The sequence below is a fragment of the Phalacrocorax carbo genome, chromosome 3 (assembly GCF_963921805.1).
Source record: "Phalacrocorax carbo chromosome 3, bPhaCar2.1, whole genome shotgun sequence".
In the NCBI taxonomy this organism is placed as follows: domain Eukaryota; kingdom Metazoa; phylum Chordata; class Aves; order Suliformes; family Phalacrocoracidae; genus Phalacrocorax; species Phalacrocorax carbo.
This window is the reverse complement of record NC_087515.1, coordinates 505,255-524,647: the sequence shown is the minus strand read 5'-3', so window position 1 is coordinate 524,647 and position 19,393 is coordinate 505,255. Positions and strand designations below refer to the sequence as shown.

Sequence of the window (19,393 nt, the reverse complement as noted above, 5' to 3'; positions counted from 1 at the left end):
CAGGGCAAGGAGGAGCGCAGGGGTTAGAAATCATGGTTTCTCCAGGGGTATCACAGATGTGAGACTTCACAGAAATGATCAAATGTCATTTTGATTAACCCAGCTACATTTCTCATTATAAACAGCCTTGCAGGTGTCAGAAGTTAATTAATACAAGTCTCCTGTTGTCATGTAAATATTGATATGTTATTTCTGACTTTATACTAAAATGCAATCCCTTAATGGCTCCACCATCCCCTACTGTCAAAGGTAGCTGCATCCCTGTTTACATATACGCTGCACACAAGTGACTGGGAAGAACATGAATATTGTTGCACTAAATGAAGTAAGGAACATGAACAGAAAGAAAATCAAAATAATTCAGTGATTGCTGGGTTGTTAGCAGAGGTAACAGTCAGCAGGATCAAGAAGCCAGTTCACCATGAAGCCTGATGAAAAGCCCTTGAATCATTCCCACTGCATCATAATGTTTTCTAGCTACTAATTTGTGACACCATATAGAGTAACAACCAAATTACTGTAATTACCCTGAAATGTAAGTGGCATATCAATATTGTGTTAAAGACAGATTTTTGTATACGCTTTCACTATTATTCAGTATTACATTTTGAAAGGAAAAATAGTGTCAACCTGTGGTCTCTACTTACAAGCTAAAGAGCTTGAAAAAATATCCTTATTATGGTTTGGATTTTTTTTATGTGGGAACATAAAATTAGCCTACAAAGGAATGCAGCTTGCATTTTAAATTCTCAGCCTTCGAATTCATTAAAAGAAAGTCCACATCCTCTACTGATGTAAGGTGTCTAGTGAAAATTCACTGCCTTCACATCAAGGGACAATTTGGCAGCAAATTTCCAATACAGTAGCCTGCAGAAAGGGTGCAATCGTTAAAACAGCCGTCATATAATCATGCATGTGTTACGCAAATATAAACTATATGTGAGTGACACCATAATAAATTCCAAGTATATAGGTTGGCACTATATTGCCAAGGTCTAACGGGGACTACTGGGATGCAACTCTTATACAGGCTCTACATTTAACAAAGAAAAAACAAACAAAAAAACCAAAACAAACCCCAAACCCAAAAACAAAACCAAAAAAGAAACCACAAAACCAATCCAAAAACACCAAACCAAAAAACAGAGAGGAGGTGAACTGTGCTTATGAGTTGTTTGGTTTTTTTTTTCCTGTAAACTTCTTTATTAAAACAGTGGGCTTTTTTTTGTTTTTGTTTCTTTGCTTTAATTAAAAAAAAACCCACACCCACCAAAACAAAAAAAACCCACACCACACATATTATTGCTTTTTCTGGAAGTTTTCATGAATGAATACTGAAATTTATTTTGAGCCACATCTCGTGCAATAATGAAACCCAAATCATTCAGAGGGAAAGGGCTTTTCATTCAAGCTGCTTGAAAAATATGGACTTTTTGTTTATAGTCATAAGTCAAATGTGTAACAAGCAGTAAAAAGAAAAGCTGTTTATCAAATACCTCTCATAAACCACATATTTTCAATAAACCATAACAAACTTCTGTAGCTTGTGACAAGCTAATGCCTGATTGAACTGGTATTAGAAATTAGAGTAATCATAGTATACATTTGGGTTTTTCCCTAGTCCTTTTTCCTTTCTCTGAAATTCAACTACCACAGCCTTTAGTTTCACCTCTCTCTCTTTGGCCACACTGGGCAGGTATAAACAACAACTTAAAACGTTGCAGAACAATCAACACTTCAAAGTGTTACAATTGCTTGTTTATAGTCTAGATTGTGCAAAGCTACAACAATAATTTTAATTATTATTCAGTGATAACAGAATCAGTATTCCTGAGCAGTGTATAGCCATGCGCTAACTCTAACTTTACTGCTGAATTTCTAGTGGCTCTTTCTCTCTAGGAATAGTATCAGAGTCAGGCTCTTAGCTTACCATGCTCAAGCTCCTTCTCAGGAGTCTATCTTTGAGACCATCAGTGATTTGTGCACAAGCTATCTGAAAAAGTCTACAAATAATTCTCTCTTTCCCCAGAGCTGCCCTTGCCATTCTAAATACAGGGATATTCCTACTATTAAAAAAAAATCTTACCTGAAGGAAACGCACAGGATTGCAAACTAGTATCAACCACCAAAACTAACATAGTTTTTAAATGGAGATGAAAAAGAAGAGATAAACATGTGAGATTGCTAACCATGTTGCTTAATAAATTTCTGAAAAGCATTCAGATTCTAGATTGACAAGAGTCATAAGAACCTGAATAGAACAGTTGTTTATGCTAAGTTTTCACATTTAAAGCAAGTCTCATAGATTTCCTAAATGTTGGAAAATGTTTAACTTCCGTATAGTTAAAATCTATAACCACATACTCATTAAGAGGCTCAGCAGCACAGAATTTGCCACAAAATATGGGCCTACAGCTTGGAGTCCCTGGGCAAGGCAAGCACACAGAAGCATCTGAGGGTTTTAATGGGGCCAGGTAACAGCCACAGAACGGTTAAGGCTGGAAGGGAGCACTGAGGGTCACCTTGTGCAAGCCCCCTGCTCAGGCAGGGTCACCAAGGGCGGACTGCCCAGGACTGCATTCCAACTAGTTCTCAGAGGAGACTACTGCGAGTGACCTTTCTTCCTCCTTCAGTCTCATTTATGTTCCTATGTATGTCTGTCACCTATTTTGAAATAATACTCCTCAAGCTCCAGGAGCACAGAATGACAGATGAGGAGGTATCTGCCTTCCTTCATCTCTCATCTGCAAGATGCTTCTTTGCAGGGGAGGAGAAGTCCACAGGAGCAGCTGTAAGACCTTTTTTCTTTCCCTTTTCCGTTCCATGACTGTCAGCTCCGAGATACCAGCTGGTGACTGCTCTGTAGCTCCCTAGTCGCCTTTTTTGCCTGCTGCTTTGTGTTCAGACATATAAATACATAACAACTTAATGGTGGTTTTTTTAAATTCAATTACTGATAATTAGTAGATAGCAAAATGTTGCCCTTCTGCACAAAAATCCCTTTGACACTGAAAAATAAAGATGACAACTGTAAATCATTTACATGATGCTCCTGTTCTACAAACAGGTGACATATCCATGTTACTGTTTTTTATCATTTGCAGTCAGGTGGCTTGAGGATGCACTGTTGTATCATACTGAATATAAAAACAGAATAAAGAGACAGTCCCTGATCTCCCAAAATCTTGTAACCTAGAAGGCTGCAAACAATAAGCAAAGAGAGCAGGAGTCGTGCCACATGGAAATAAGATGACACAAGTTAATGGGACAACATAACAGCCACAGCTATCCAGCTGCTTAGCTACTGACAGACACCAGAACCATATTTCAAAATTAAGTTTTCAATTAATAGTACAACTGTAGCTAACCGATAGAAAATATACTTGATGCTTTAGCTTTCCGAAACTTGAAACCTAGGTTTATCCCATACCTGGTACAGACCAGCTTTCCACGAACAACTCTCTCATCTGAGTCAGCAACCAGGCCTATCACAATTTCTCTCCCAAATTAAAACACACCAGGTGACCATCTTCAAAATTGATACACTAAATTGTGTTTTCTTGATAGTAAACCTATATCCTCTTCCAATCTTTTGCAAAACCTACTCAGAAGCTAGAAATAAATGCACCTTGAATCTATCTATCATTTTAGAACACAGATACCTTCTTGAATGCTCGGCTTCTCTGGCATTTTGAGAATATCTTCAGGATGTGGTTTACAGAGTCCATGGAAAGGCCCTAAGTCAAAACACTCTTGAAACAAGGAAACATTTACTTGAGAGCATAAGCTCATGAATCCTACTGCAGTGTCGCCATCCTGAAATATAAAAGCAATGTCACACATACGTAAAAGTTGAGCTCGTGATTTTAGGATAGGACACAAATAACTGAAGAAAAAAATTGCCGAAACATAGAAGTTACAGCGTTACACCTCTGGTTGTGCATAACAGAAAAGTATAAACAAACTATTTTAGCAAAAGTTAAACATCCTTTTTTTTTTCCCCTTATGTGTATTACGCCCTCTATATTAGATGTTATAATTCCATTGTTAGCTATGACTTGCAGGAGCATTAGGATTATATATATAGACCAAATAATGACCTACTGTTTTAATGAAGTATTTGTTACAGTAAATGAAAAAACCCATACATTTTAACCCCATACCAAAAAGGTATGATTTTTCTTTGAAGGACAGCTAAAATAAAATCTGGATTTAGCTAGCCATGATGGGTGACGAATTACTAGACACCGCTTTGTAAATTAAATTGTGCTCAAACTCAGAAGTATATTTTACTTTCTTATGAAAATTATTAATTCAAGAAAGCAATTATATAGTATATAAACAGTATCTAATACAGTATACTGTACATATTATTTGCCACAATTACAAGCACTAAATGTTTTCAAGTTCTGAAAAAAACCCTAAGAACTAGTCTTTTAAAAAAAAAATGTCCTGGCAAGTATGAAAATTATAAGATCCCTGCAATGCTGAAATGGCCATTACTAAAAGTCTCCAGAAAGTTGCAGTCTTCAGAAACAAATACACTGTGAAAAAATGAGAATTGGTATGCTGGAGGCTTTTTTGCCTTTAAGCTAAGACACGTCTAGAAGAAGAAAGCTCTTTGATTTTTAGTACTATGTGCAACTTTCTGGTGAAATACACACAATCAAAATATTTTTTTTTCCTTAATACACTTAATGAAAGCCTCCTTTATAAACATAATCAAACTCAACAGCTGGATTTGTATAGCTGTTTTATCAGGCCATCAGCACTCCAATAAAAATAAAAATAATAAAAAAAACTTTAATTTTTTCCCTCTCAAACAACAAGTGATTGTTTGCCTTGTTTGCGTAACTGAACAAAAGCTGGGTCACTGCAGTTGTCTGGCTGCTATGTAATTTTAGGCCCAAGGCTCAGCAGAGGCTGATTAACCAATCCATCTACCATATGTGCAAAAAGAGGTTGCCAGCTTCATTCTCTGCAGGGAAAATTGGCATCTATCTTGGTTCGCATCGAGGTGTCTTTCCAATCTGCAGCAGCAGTGGCAAGCGTAAACTATGAGGGCCTGAAACACCTTTTGCTGCTATCATATTGAGCTATAAATGTACAATTGAAATGTATTATTTATAAAGGTAGCCATTCGTAATGTGCTTCTACACTAATGGTTTATTGTTTCCCATTTGGCTTCCAATGGTAGTGATTATGTGTCAAGGTTTTATAAAATCATTTGCTATAGAAAGGAGACTTCTGGAATTAAGTAGGTTATGTTGCCTATCAGCGTACTATACCATGCACAATTACTAATACAGGAATATATTAACAGGAATTTTCAGCAGGATAACTTAAATGAATTCCTAGGTTTCTGTCTTCAGTTCAGCAAAAATCTGACTACCTGAGCCAGGAGATGGAAAAAATCTTTAGCATTTTTAACTGTGAAAGTATTACTGGCTACTAGTTTTCACATGCAATATTAATTTTCAGCGGGAATGAAAACTGGTCATCTATAATGCAAACGTCTAAAATGGCAACATGGTTTCTTCAATATGGCCTGTTCCAGTTACTTGAAAAGAACCTATACAATCACTTGGAATTGCTACTTCATTTACTTAACAGGAGTTAAGTAAAGAAAGAAAAGGCACAAAAGAAAGGAAAGACACAAAATGCAAGGCATAGGGCACTGCATGTATGCAGATCATGAATTCTACCTTCCAAAAGTGAGCCTGGTTCTTTTTATTTGCTAAACCATCATTCACGTGCAACATCGCTGATGTTATGATTAGACAAAACCATGGCAGACTGACCTCACAAACAACAGCCTGATTTTCTTCATCTTGACATTCTATGAGATCAGCAAGGAAGTATTCACTATAGGTTTCCTTCAGAGTCTCACTCTGGCATGTCCAGATTGGCAGGAGATCATCATAATCCTCCAACCTACAAAAAAGCGATTAGGTACTGATACTTCTGTTCTACTCTGTTAGCATACAGACAGGTACTACAAATACCTGATCCAAAGCCTCCACCCGCAAATAAGTAATTTCACCTAGGACACATCCCCAGCACAACTAAGCTGGGAGCCTCTGCACCAGAGGAGAAAGAACCACTTCCAAAAGCCAGAACAACCCACCTCAGATCTGGATTGCCCAATGGAGATGCCTGTCTTTCCCTAACAAAATATGGGGGCAGCCCAGTTCAAGAATATCTTGCCTAAGGCAACTCAGACCAGGTGGACCTGGGCTTTAGGCCTCATAATATCTATATTCAGTGAGCCAAACCATCACTTGGTTAGAGTTGGCAGAGATCACAAAAAGCAACATCAGTGCAATTCAGGAAATCAGTCCTTTTGAAAAAAAAATATGTAAAAATTAGATCATTTTTGTATGGGAGAAACAGTGCTGAGTATTGGCTAAATGACTGTTATTCCACACAGCAGCGTGGGAGTCACCTGGCAGAAATCGCGCCATTATGCCTTTGTAAGGCCAAGTTAATGCTCCACCACTGAAGAAGATACAAAGGCCAAAGTGCAATTATTCCATCCCTTTGTCTCACGAAAGGCTTTCTGGAGCGGCGGGAACCTGCCGCACCAAGGCTCTGACCGCCTCTGCTACCCCAGCCCACCCTCCACGCTGCTGGCGCAGAACCTGCCTCAGCCCATGGTCCAGCCAGAGCCCAAGGTTCAGTGTCAGACACATAAGGCCCCATACTCCACAGGTTTTTATTTCAATAGGCAACAGGACTCTTTCCCATTAAATCACTTTCTAAAAATGTTAATTCTTATCCAGGGTCAACTTAAGTCTTAACAAGAAGTTTCTGTGCTTTTACCAATGCAGTGAAGGAATCCATTAGCCCTGTGTGCCGTGACCATGGCACAAGGGCCAATGGCAAAGGAGCTCTAACACAGAACTTTCAGCAAGGTGAAACCACTTTGTTATTTATCTATCTGAAAAATTCAATAATTAAGTAGTCCAACCAACAGCTCTGCAGCTAAAAACATGGTGAGAGAAGTGGGGTTGTGGTAGGCCATCAGAAGGAATGGCTTTTGCTCCTGGGCTGTGGAGTTACAGAAACCCTTTCTCCTCAGGGCTTCTGTAAGCAGGCTGCTACCGGACATGCTTTGGGTTACCTCAGATGTCACACGCACAAGGAGAAAGACGGGCCCCACAAGACACAGGAATTAAATGAAGCGCTTCAGACACAGGCATACGTTTACGCTTGCTGCGAGGAACAGCGGCCACCGCAGCCGCCTGCTGCTAGACAGCAGGTCGCCCCCCTCAGCGGCAGAGCGCTCAGGGGACGGCCCTGTCGGGGACGGCTGCCGCGGGCGGGCAAGCGCGGGCCCGCCGCTCCCGCCTCCTCCGGCGGGGCTCTCCTGACCTCTAGCGGCCGCCGCCGCCGCCGCCTCCGGGCGCGGGTGGACGGACGGACAGACGGACCCCGGCTGCCGAAAGGGCTGAGGAGTTCCCGCCCTGCGGCGGCCACAGGGCCCGCCCGAGCCCCGCAGGAGCCCCGCGGTTCCGAAGGTGGTCCCGACGCTCCCGCAGCCGTTACTGATCCCGCACAGCGCGGCCACGGCCTTGTCTAGGCCTTACTCGGGCCTGGCCTTGGCGCCGCCAGGGTACCCTCTCCTCTGCCTCCCCAAAATAAGATGTCAATAGAAAAATATTCTTAAATAGCTCACTTTTAAAGTGTTACATACTGTAGAAACATGCATCTGAAGATATTGGGAACAACTATTAATGCTTCCCACAGTTCTAGGAAAGCTTGTGTTTTGCTTCTGGCTCCTATTGCTCCAGTTTGTACGTGCTTGCATCTAAATATCTGTACCTGTAATTTGGAAATCTTAGTTCTGCATATCCAGCAATTCAGAACAACAAAATCAACTGATTCTCATTTCCACTCTTTACATGTTTCTGGTCTTGGAAGAAGCCTTAAAGTTAACACAACTGGGCCAAAAAAATGTATTCCTAATTTCATCAAGCACAGTCTGAGTTTCCAAGCACTGACTGACTCTAGCGTAAAACTGAAGGACAATTTAGGTGGTATCTAGATGGCTTTTGCAGCCCCCACACACCATAAAGAATGTGATGTTCTGTGTAGGATTACCTTTCTATTGGGGGCCAGCGACCCCTTTCATATGAACATTGTTTCTGCTTTTTGACTCTGGGGCTGTCTGCCTGAAAGCTCCCTTTCCCCCTACCCTGGCTGCTGCCATTGCCCCGCACAGTGCCGAGAGACGCCCTTGACCACCCCTCCGCCCCGAGGGAGTGCAGCGGGTGCTGGGGCATGATGGGCAGCCGGGACCAGGTGTCTGTCACACACACACCTTACTAACGGCCCTTTTGGCAGGGTGAATAAATGCTTAACTTGTGGCCTCCAGGGTGTCCCAAGCCACAGTACCGCTCCATCTGGCAGGAGGTTTAAATTATTTAATGCTGTTTCTGAAGGTCAGTCGCCAGATTCTTTCATATGGGCTTTAAGTTAAGAAAGCCAACCTGAGAAACCGGTGGAGATGAGTGTCATCACTGCCCACTCAAAGCCAAAAACAGCTGCCAGGGGTGACAAGTTTCCAAGCTCCATGCTTTTTCATTCCTTTTCACTGTTTAAGTGAGAGTCTTCATTGTAATAAGTTATACACAAAAATATTTAAAGTACAGAAAATATAATACACCATCAATTAGATGTAGAATTAATTCAAAAACTGCAACTAAAATGAACTTCCAAGAACAATGAAACCCTGTAAAAATTTACAGTCATTCACGTTCGCTATACCTCAAACCAAAAGAGTAGCCTTCCCCTCCTTCAGAGGCAGTATCTCAAGGGAAAAGCTGCACTAAGGTTTTCTATTACCAGAACTTCACTGCTTCAACACAATTAATTAGCATAGCAAATCTGATAATGTGTTATGAAACCTCAAACCAACCAAACCAATTTAGGGGTAAAGGAATGACACTGTACACTAATTGAAACCTGATGTTTGACTGGGGTAGATAATACACGCACACAGTCTCCAGACAGAACGTTCTGCTGATTGCCCCAAGTCCCTTACAGCATTCTGCTCCATAAAACACGACATGACACAAGGCCACGCATCAGGATGCAGATGGCAATTCTGCCGGGTCGTGGTGTGCAGAGAGACTGACCTCATGATAGCCATGGGGCTCCACATAAGCCCATTCATATCCCTGCACACAGGAAACTGGAGGAAGAGAATTAATTTTTATTTCTGCAATCCTCCACTAGCACCACAGTCTTAAAAAAAAAACAACCACCAACCCCAAAACAAAACAAAAAAAAAAACACAAAACACAATAGATTTTTAATATAAAAGTACTACAAAATTCCTAGGCTGTGAGAACAGGCACAATAAAGGCATTCCCGAGGGCTGCAAATTCACGAGTTCTTACATATATGGTACAAAACCAAGAACGACAGGATCTAAAGATAAGATATCATCAAGAAACTTAAATATAATAGCTTAGTGGACTATGTTCTGGCACACTACAGTTTTATTTCACTTATAGAGGTGAGATGGGGAATAACTTCAGAATTAATCGTTAAGCAAAGCATCAGTTTACAGCTTCTTTTTTCCCCTCCATAAGCAAGGGAAGAGGGAGCAGAGATTACCCTAATCTCTTGTCACTGACCCAGAACATGTTGCTAGGCAGGTGGCTGGGGACAACTTTCATAGATAAGTCGCTAAAGGGCTCCACTGAACGTTACTATGGATGCCAGTGAAGTACAAAGGTGAATACAGAGGAAAAGGAAAGGCAAAGCGCCTACTGCAAACACAATTTAGCTTACTCAGAGAATCTATTGATAGATGCTATTAAAGTATGAATTTTATATCACCGCATACTGTGTAATTTAAGAAAAAACAGCTTCCTGGTTAGCGTTCTAATAAAAAAAGCCTCCACCAAACAAAAGTAAATAATTCTATTATTCATAACAAACTACAGAAATCCCAGGCAAGATGGTATCCCTTGTGTGGGCTATTGGTATGGTCTATGTGACATTTCCAGTCATGTCAAAAATATTTCTATTGCTAATATCCAGTCACCATAAAAAAAAAAAATTTGTTTCAAATTAAATAAAAAACAAACATAATAGTTGGAATCAGGACATATGGAAAAACTTTAAATCCTCAGGAATTAATTGACCTACTGATAACTTCTCAGTATTAAGGTTCATTCACATACTGATAGATGGTAGACTCAAATGAAATACTCATGAAATGCCTACAAAGTTTAGACCAAGTTAGTTTGCAGCTCATTTTATAACATACTGAAATATCCAGACCTATAGCAGGATGGTGTGAAGTGGTCAAGGTCAGGCCTCAGTCCTTTTTCTTGAAATGCTCAAAAGTCAAGCGACAGGATATTGCAAACATTGACTAAAACTATAGCATGAAGAGCACAATCTGCAGACTTCTTTCAGGCCTCTTTGGCAAAATTAAGTATGTGCAGAACATCTCACTGAGAGACAGGCTTCTGTCAGAATCCAGTCCGAGATGTCAGTGTGAATTAACCCATAAACAAACAGGTGTGGATTTACAAGGCAGAGATACACGCCTAATGCGGCATTACCATCTGTTAGCACTGGTCGATAAGGACACCCCCCCAATCAGTATTGTATGATGTGGTGTCCCAGGGATGCGCGTTTCCCTGAAGTTCACTTCCCACTGCGAGGACCAGAAATACTAGTTTAATCATAATCCTGCTACATAACCACATAGCAACACTTATAAAACGAACAAAAGCAACTCCAGAACGAATCAGAATCAAATAAAATTATTACTTCATAAAGCATTACCCTACATGCACTCTTTCCATCGTGAAGAGGAAAACAACTGAACCAAAATGCAACAGGTACTAGTTACATTTCAACTACAAGGAAGCATCCACACAGCAATGACAGCATATACGGTCCAGCAACCTACACAGAAAAACGAAGGCCCCGTTGTGTCAGAAACTCCGCACTTATCATTTACTGTACCCAATGCTGGCACAAGCACAGAAAGCTGCCAGAATTCAAATGGCAGGAAAACAGAGAGTGGTAGTAGTCAGTATACAGGTAGACATCAACAGGCAAGGCTGCGAGAGAAACTTGCATGTCTGCCTGGTGTACACTGCAGGCAGCTGAGCAGATAGGAAAGAAAAAAATAATTCAGTCTAACTTTTCATGACATTTATGACCTGAATCCCAAAACAAGGGCAGGGCTGTGTTAAAGGCGCATTGCTCCAAACCATGCCCACTGAAACAGATGACATGATGGAAGGAAAAGGGTTACCCCGTTATTTTCTTAAGCTCTCTCAGCAACGCTCAGGAGGCCTGCTCCCCTGAAACTCTGGGACAGTGAATGTATGAAGTCCTTACACAGAAAAAACTGTACAAGAGATGAAAGAGGACTACTCTTTGTGTCAGACAGACTACTGGAACTAGGGATTCCTTGCTTTTATTTAATTCTTTTAGATAATAGGCCTTCCTATTTAGACTTTGCTCAACTGGTCGGAATATGACATAGCAAGAGAAAATTAAGAATAAGTTGGAATATGCTGCAAGAGACCTGGAAACTACTAAAATAAGCAGCAATGCAATTAAACCAGCAGAATCACAGAGCAATTATCACCAACAAACAATGTATTCTTTCTAGAGAGCAACCTAGTTTTAAAAAAAATACAATTGCTTTTGTGATGAAGTAGAATAAAAACAGCATAATCATAGAACTACTTAGGTTATCAAGGAAAACCACAACAGTTTAACTAAGATACTGATGCTGTAAACCAGAAAAGAAAATTCTTCAAATTAACCCAGACAGATCTGCTCATAGAAGCAGAAGGGAGAAACTACGTTACCTTGCTTTGCGAACGTACAGCTGCGGGTGATACCAATGCCTGGGGCACATAAGCAAGGTAAAGTTTGTACCCACTGCTGAACCTGGAGCAGTCATCATCTCTTCAAAGACATTTCCCATGTCTGGCTCTGTGAATGACAAAAATCTGTTAGGAGCAACAGAGAACCTCTGTTATGTTAGCTTTTAAATTATCAGCAAAATTGTTTTGAGGAAAATGGAGTTTTGAATTTAAAACACAGGTGGCATAATGCTCTAAGTCTTTTAGGGTAAGCAACAAAGCTGAAATGTCAGTAGTATACACATGTGAAGGAATTGTTACCGGATTCATTTGTTAATTAATCCAGCACCCCAAACCTGAATATACATGCCAAGTGGCCTATTAGTCATTGTCTCTCAAAGTACAAGCACTGATTTCAATCTCTTGACCCCATTCAGCCAGAAATCCTCAGAAAACTTGTAGGAATTTATTTTGGAGATCTTTGCTCCTGTTTGAGGTCCTATCTGTTTCTGGTAAACTAAAAGACTGCAGGAAGCGGATAGACTGCTGAATGGCCTGCTGGAGTGGACATGTAACCACATAAACCTCTTTTACAAGGTATGTCCATTAGAGGATACTTTAAGATTTTTTTATGTGTGTTTAGAAAACTGTAACTATTCTCAATATTTAAAAAAAAAAATCAAAGCAACCCACTAACACAGTGCATATTAACAATAATGAGATTTGATGCTGTTCTCATTATTTTAAGAATAAAATTGCATTAAATTCTTACCCAAATTTTCATCAGCTGGTATGAAGAGAAGTATAAACTGCAGTTCTGGTACTGCGATAAAAGCTCTCCTGGACAAATAGAATAAGTGTATTCAGTCTTTCATCATTACACCCATCAATCAGATACAGCACCTAGTCTTTTAATATACACCATTTTTTCCTCCAGTGTCTCTAATCTTCTTTCATGAGTCAGTATGGCTCAAAAATTAAAAATATTTTATGACAAATAAGAGCATATGAAATTCATCTGGGCATTTCTTTTACTTTTTTTTTCCCTACCTTATTTCTCTCAATTTCCTAATCCTTAGATTTCAAACATCCTCCTTTTTAGATCCGTCCCCCAGTGGTGAAAAAATTAAAGATGCCAGATCTCTGCTGGCAGGTCTCTGACCTGGCATCTGGATGAGCTGGTTTGACATGACAAGCTGACTGTAAATTCAACAGCAACAGCACCGAGTGCAATTCACGTTTATGTAAGCAGATTCTGAGTATACCAAATAACCTGAGCAATGGTTATATTTGAGTACTGAGCTAACACAGTCATATATTGTGCTGTTTGTACTGTATCATTTGCAGCCTTACCATATAATCAAGAGCTAACAAACCATCAATAGATTACCCAGGAACAAGCATACTCCAGAAACATCTACAGCTTTTTAAGCTTCCTGCGCAGTCATGCGCTTTGATTTCTACAAGTGGAAATTTAGGAAAAAGAAATATCAATCTGCCTTGCCACTGCAGTACTATGTCTGTGGAAAATTACAGCAAAGATACAACTAAACCATACCACTGTCTGGGAAGCGTACTTGGAACTGCAACAGCTTGCTTTCAAAGCCAACAGTGTACATTGATTAATGCAGGGTTATGTTTTATTACCTTCCGAGACTGTTTATAGAGATTTAATTTTGATCCAGTGATCACCTTAAAGCATTTTTAAATTCAATAGCCTCTCCAAATGATGGTAGAAGAGTGCCCATGCTACAGAAAGTCACGCATGAACTCACCTAACAATTTCTTGCGAACATCCAGCTGCATATTCTTCTTTTGCCACAAAGAGATGCATGAACAACGTGTTCAAAGGCTACAAAATGAGGAATGAAAATCTAAACACCATGCATCTAATATTTATTAAGTCAACCCAAGTAGTATTATGCACATTTATTTCCAATATATAAGATTTATACTCAAAATTAGTTGCTTCATGCATATAAGTAACTTGAAAGCATGTGTGGATAAAGTTATGTGATTAAAGGGCTTTTTTTAATATTAGGATTTGTACTTCTGTAATAATTTTGATTTACACTCAAGCTTAATACTGTTTGACTACAATATACATACATCATTTAACAGCATGAATTCCAGACTAACAACGCTTTAATTTAACCACAAAAATTAACAACTAAATCTTAAAAATATCTAATTTAACATTTGGCTGATAGAGGCATTCTTTCTAGGTTTAAAAAACCAAAAGCTCACATACTTCTCCCTCCTAAAATGTTTTTTCTTTAAAAGTAGTATGAAAACTTATAAAGCCTTAAGACTACATCATTAGACATATTGAAATACCCAGGCAGAAACAGGGCAGACTAAAAGACATCTTTCTCATATGCCTCCAGTTAACCTGGAAAATACTAGCAAAGGAAAACCCTTGTGCTGGAATGGAAGGTGCTGTTAATTCAGCTGTTTTCTCTTGCATATTAATTTCAAGTGCTGAGTCAATGAAGGTCTACCTGTAGATGAAACATTTCTACAAAAAATATTTTAAATGGGAAAATTTGAGGTCTTCTGAATAGCTCAATATTCAACTAAAACATTGTAAAATTATAATAAAATGGCACTGGTGGCTAGAGTCACCAATAAATTTCAGCAACTTTAGAGCAAGAATGATTTAGTAGAGGTTGCAGTATATAGACCTGCACAAAGACGACAGGCTACTGTAATGAATAAACATCAAAAGCCATTTCTAAAACACTCAGACTTTTCTTTTTTGTTTGTTTGGTTTCTAAATGCAAAAGGAAAAGGAAGAAGAAAAAAAAAAGTAAGGTTTTGTTTCTGAGGTCCAAGCAAGAGGCCCAGGAGGCAGGATTTGGCCTGTAACTGTTTCTGAATAGCGACAGTAACGAGGCAATCCTGTAAAGCATTTTCACTAATTAAATTCTGCACAAGTCAACTCCTAATTTAGACCTTGAAGCTATCTTATCATTTCTGTGCTCTAGGAAAAAGACTTGTCAACTAGACTTTTAAGAAATTCTACTCTCAGAAGATCTCCATCTTCTAAAGCACATCTGCATGGATTTAACGTGCAGTTAACCAATCATATTTCATCTAGTTATAACTCAGAATAGGTTCAGCTGTTTTGTCAGTGCAGAAGCATGAAACATGTACTAAATCTTCTGTACATATTTTAGAAAATAATCTCCATGCCAGAAAAAGGAGTTCTCCTTGTCAGTGTTCCAAAGGACCTTTCACTCATGTTTGTGAGTAGTAATTCCTAACATGCTCAAGCACTTTTTTTTTGTCTTTTCTCTTTGTATGCCCCTGCGCTCCGAAGTCAGCTGCAGCTTTGCTGCAAGAGATATTGTCAAGCAGACTGCCTGAGGAAGAGCTTGCAGAACTGACAGCACAGCATAACCCAACAGGAGCAGCTGCAGCTGCACAGTGAATGAAGTGGTTGTGCCTGCAATATGCCTGTACACAAAGTACTGTTCAAGTGACAAAGAAAACAGATTACAAGAAAATTACATGGTTTTTTTTCTATACTCCCTTTGGCTGTAATAATTTTCTTTCTTTTAACGGCACACTGCATTTTCAAATACAATTGCTGTATTTGTCAGTTTTTCCACAAGCCATTGCTTAACATCACCCAGAACAACATTGGAAAACTGATGAACAAACTGTCTAGAGATAATTTCAGTACTGCCAATACCTTATTCTGGCATGTGCTGCCTAGCTTGTGAGTGTTTATGGTTAACGTTTTCCATCTTTTCTCAACAATCACAGTCCAGTTCCTAGCTGGACTGAATGATGGGCAGGATCTGAATCCTGAACTTCTAAGTGCCTATTTCTAGTCCATAATTCCTAAGAGTAATTCCTAAGCTTGACCAAGGAGCCTGTATGAAAACACAGCAGAGAGCAGAAATCTCCACGCCAGCACCAAACAAGCTCACTCCAGAACCAAGACGCACATGTCAGCATGGTCCTTCAAGCAGGGGTACACTCCCTGTCCCTTATTCTTTCTTTGAAGCCATTAAATTTGCATTCAATTCTGTAAAATAGCAAAACTGTATTCCAAAAGGTGAGAAATTAGGACTCTAGTGCCCTTACAGCGAGAAGGACCTTAGAGCAAGGACTTCACCTCCCAGGTAAATGTTCTGTTAGACAACACCAGAGCTGGACAGGTTTTTGAACGAAAAATGTTGGTGACAGACAGCTAAGATTCACACTGCACTCAGTGCTAGCACAACGCATCAGACACATTCTGCACGTGTCTGGCAAAGAAAGAACTTGCCTTCCCTAACTACCGTCCTTACAGTTACCTTCAGGTACTGTAGTGGCAAAAGCACAGGTACTCGTGAACCTCTGAGCACCTGAGGGTTTCGTAAGGAATCTGATGATCACCTTCTTCAGCCTGAATGCCTCAAATCTACCTAACACAGATTTTAGATGCCTATGCATATTTTTCATACCTGAGCCCTAAATGAAAACTGAACTACAATCACACAATTTACTTACAGTGCATTTATTGTTAATGTAGTTTTCATGTAAGAATGATTCCCAATCAGACTGATCAATGACATTCCAATTTGGATAGTCCAGAAAGACAGCATGGGCTATAACCTCATTCTTCTCGCTGCAGAGCGTCAAAGCAAGATTTGATTTTTCTCTGTGAAAACAATTTAATTTTGCAGAAGTTGAAGAAACTACACAAAGGAAAGTGACTGTTAGTTCAGCCTGTTAGAATAGCATAATTAGCCATGTTCAAAAGTGCTCCCAGGATCAGGCCTCAATAAAACACTTCACTGCCCACATTCTAACTTGACATTACCCCTTCAATTCCAAGTATTTATTTAGTGTATTCTGACACTATAACAATTCACATGATTTTTCAAATCCTCAATTGCTATTAATTAGATATGCAAGGCTTAAATGCTCCCTCTTCTTTGCATGTTTCTACATACTTCTGTTTTTTCCCCAAATAGCTGGTATCCAAAGCATTTGCCATTAAGTGCAAGAAAAGTGACCCATCAGCAGTTCACAGTCTGTCTCTGCTGTTCATCACTGCACAGAAAAATGAAGTGCAGGAGGTCCATCACTATCTCTGCTGATGAAGATATGGTGACAGAAGACTTCTACAGCCACCCATTTCCACTAAGGATATTGCCATGAAAGCAGCTAGGATACAGACCCAAAATATGGAGGGTATTAGGTATCTTGGGAGCGTGAAAAGAAGAGGCGCATTGAAACTTATTTTATGCAGCTAGTGGCTGTCTCCCAAGGTAGAATAAAGCAAGGTAAAAAAAGAAACCTAATTCCTTTCATTAACAGGAAACTGGAAGAGAAGGAAAAGATTTAGACATACACAGAAAAAAAAAACAACAAAGAACAGTCACAGCCACAAAGTGATTAAAAACCCTAGTCCCTGCCCCTCTATCACTCACTCTCAACAGGATTCTGTTAGATGGAGCAGACAGCAGACACTGGAATCTGGTGGTTTCATCAGGTATGATTCAAAAGTGTTTCTTCTCAACTTTTATAAAAGGGAAGCTAGCCTAGAGTCAACTCTTGTCCACCATGCTGGCAGCAGCGATCCAAGTTTGCACTATGTCATGCATGACATAGACATATGACATGCATGTCAAGCAGATTTTCTTTCCTTTTTGTGAAGTCATTACGCAACGCCACCTAAAGGCTCATAATGTTTTCTGCCATTTGAAATATAACATAATTTAAGTTTCCTCCAAGAAAGGTAATATAATGTTCCTAAAATACTGTTACTTACAAAAGGTACATGACATCAATCCTTCCAAAAACTGCCTCTGTAGAATGGCTGAAGAGGCTGATAATATCTGAAACATCATGCGATTCTGTTCTTCTGGTACTGACCACTTCTGTATTTCCTCCTGAAGAAGTTATTGTAGTCATCTTACAAACTGCAAAAAGAAAGAAAGAAAACATCGCTGTTCTGGTGGATCCCACTGCAACCCATTGTTCAGCGTAGTTACTTGAAATGGATTTTTATATGAACTGTGAAGAAGTGTAATTTGGATGGATTCAAGTGTCTAGTTCCTGTAGACCTCCACATAAATACATACTGCCCGCAGATACATACAGCATGCAAACAGTGCACAAGTAGAAATGCAGCAGGCAATCATCCCTGTTGTATGTATTCAACATGCTATGCAGGAAACAAATGTTTTTAATAGGCTGCAAATTGCTTTTACATTTATTCATTTATAGGCATTTGCATGCTATCTATAAGAACAGTGCCCATCATTAATAATTTCAAACTTAAATCTACAGAGTTGGGAGGACCAGTTGCAAACAATCTGGATAAGAATGCCCTGGTAGCATTAAACAGCAATTTCAGGTGAGTTAAGTGTATTTTGTCCAAAACAGCTCCTCAGATTTCTTGTTAAGTCAACAGCGATGCTTAAGTTTCAGAAGGAATTGAAAACTCTATAGCTTCCCTGCCCAGAAAAAAACATTTTTTTGGTTCCACATTCACGGAATTTGCCAGGTCCAAGTGATTTATTCACACACCTAGCAATTTCAGAACGTGCAGGGGAAACAAACATTCAGACCATCTGTGACTATCACCTAACAGTTCATTTATCTTTCAGTTGTGTTGCTACTCGATACTGTAGCCTGTTGCAATACAATCAAGAATTAGCATGTAAAACAAATTGACCAAATACAACAACTTTTTGCAATTTCTTAAATAGGCTTGTGCAAAACATAGCATTACTAACTCAAAAAACTCTCAATAACCAACATACCTCAACCAGCAGAGCACTTGCACCAATCTACCAAACACAACAGCTATTTCTAACATTGGCTCCAAACCCATGTGTGATGCCCAATTATTAGGCCCCGCAGAACCCAACTAAAATGGGATAACAAAGGAAACCCTGAATTTTATACCTTTTAAGTACAGAGAAAGTAATGCATACAGCCACACCTTTCACAGACAGCCAAGATATAGTTACAGGTGACAGCACAGGTCTCAGTCATGCAAACATACACTTGCAAAGAGATCCCAGCACCAACCTGAGGCAAAATGGCCTCTGCAGGTTTTAATGTGTGCGCTTAGTAAACAGAATTGTGGTTACGTAGAAAGAACTAGCTAGAGCGTCCTTAGTAATAAGTATAACAATAACATCTAAAAGGAAAAAAATACTAGCTTGTGTAAGCTCTCAAATGTCTTAAGTTGTTAAGATTATATATAGTCTTCCTAGTGGAGTGGAAGGTAACTACACTCAGGGCTAAATAACAGGTAATTCTTAAAATGAGCAAAGAAAATGGCCACTTAGTTCACTTTTACATTTCATTAAGTGCAGACTGTGAGACTACTAAAATAGTTGGTTATTTTTTATTAATGTCAGCTCCATATATCAAAATAAACAGGAATTTTAAACTGTCATTAGCAAACTTCAGTCTAGCATTAAGACTACTTCAACTAAGAAGTTTGCCACATTCCCATATTCAACTCAATGCATTGAAAAAATGCCACCCCCGTCTCCCCTAGCTCCCCTTAACGGCCCTGAACACTCACG

General features: G+C 39.4%; 1 protein-coding gene across 1 annotated transcript in view; it reads right to left on the bottom strand.

The window, feature by feature from the left end:
* The window catches only part of CFAP61 (cilia and flagella associated protein 61), a 118,361-nt gene that overhangs the window by 98,249 nt on the left and 719 nt on the right, over window positions 1–19,393 (bottom strand). The window contains exons 2-8 of the mRNA XM_064445506.1: window positions 17,620–17,770; window positions 16,353–16,503; window positions 13,625–13,701; window positions 12,622–12,689; window positions 11,853–11,979; window positions 5,802–5,934; window positions 3,663–3,816 (exon numbers count right to left, since the gene is read on the bottom strand). Coding sequence (XP_064301576.1) covers window positions 3,663–3,816; window positions 5,802–5,934; window positions 11,853–11,979; window positions 12,622–12,689; window positions 13,625–13,701; window positions 16,353–16,503; window positions 17,620–17,762 — 853 coding nt within the window. The 5' untranslated portion in view covers window positions 17,763–17,770. The remainder of the gene's footprint in view (window positions 1–3,662; window positions 3,817–5,801; window positions 5,935–11,852; window positions 11,980–12,621; window positions 12,690–13,624; window positions 13,702–16,352; window positions 16,504–17,619; window positions 17,771–19,393) is intronic.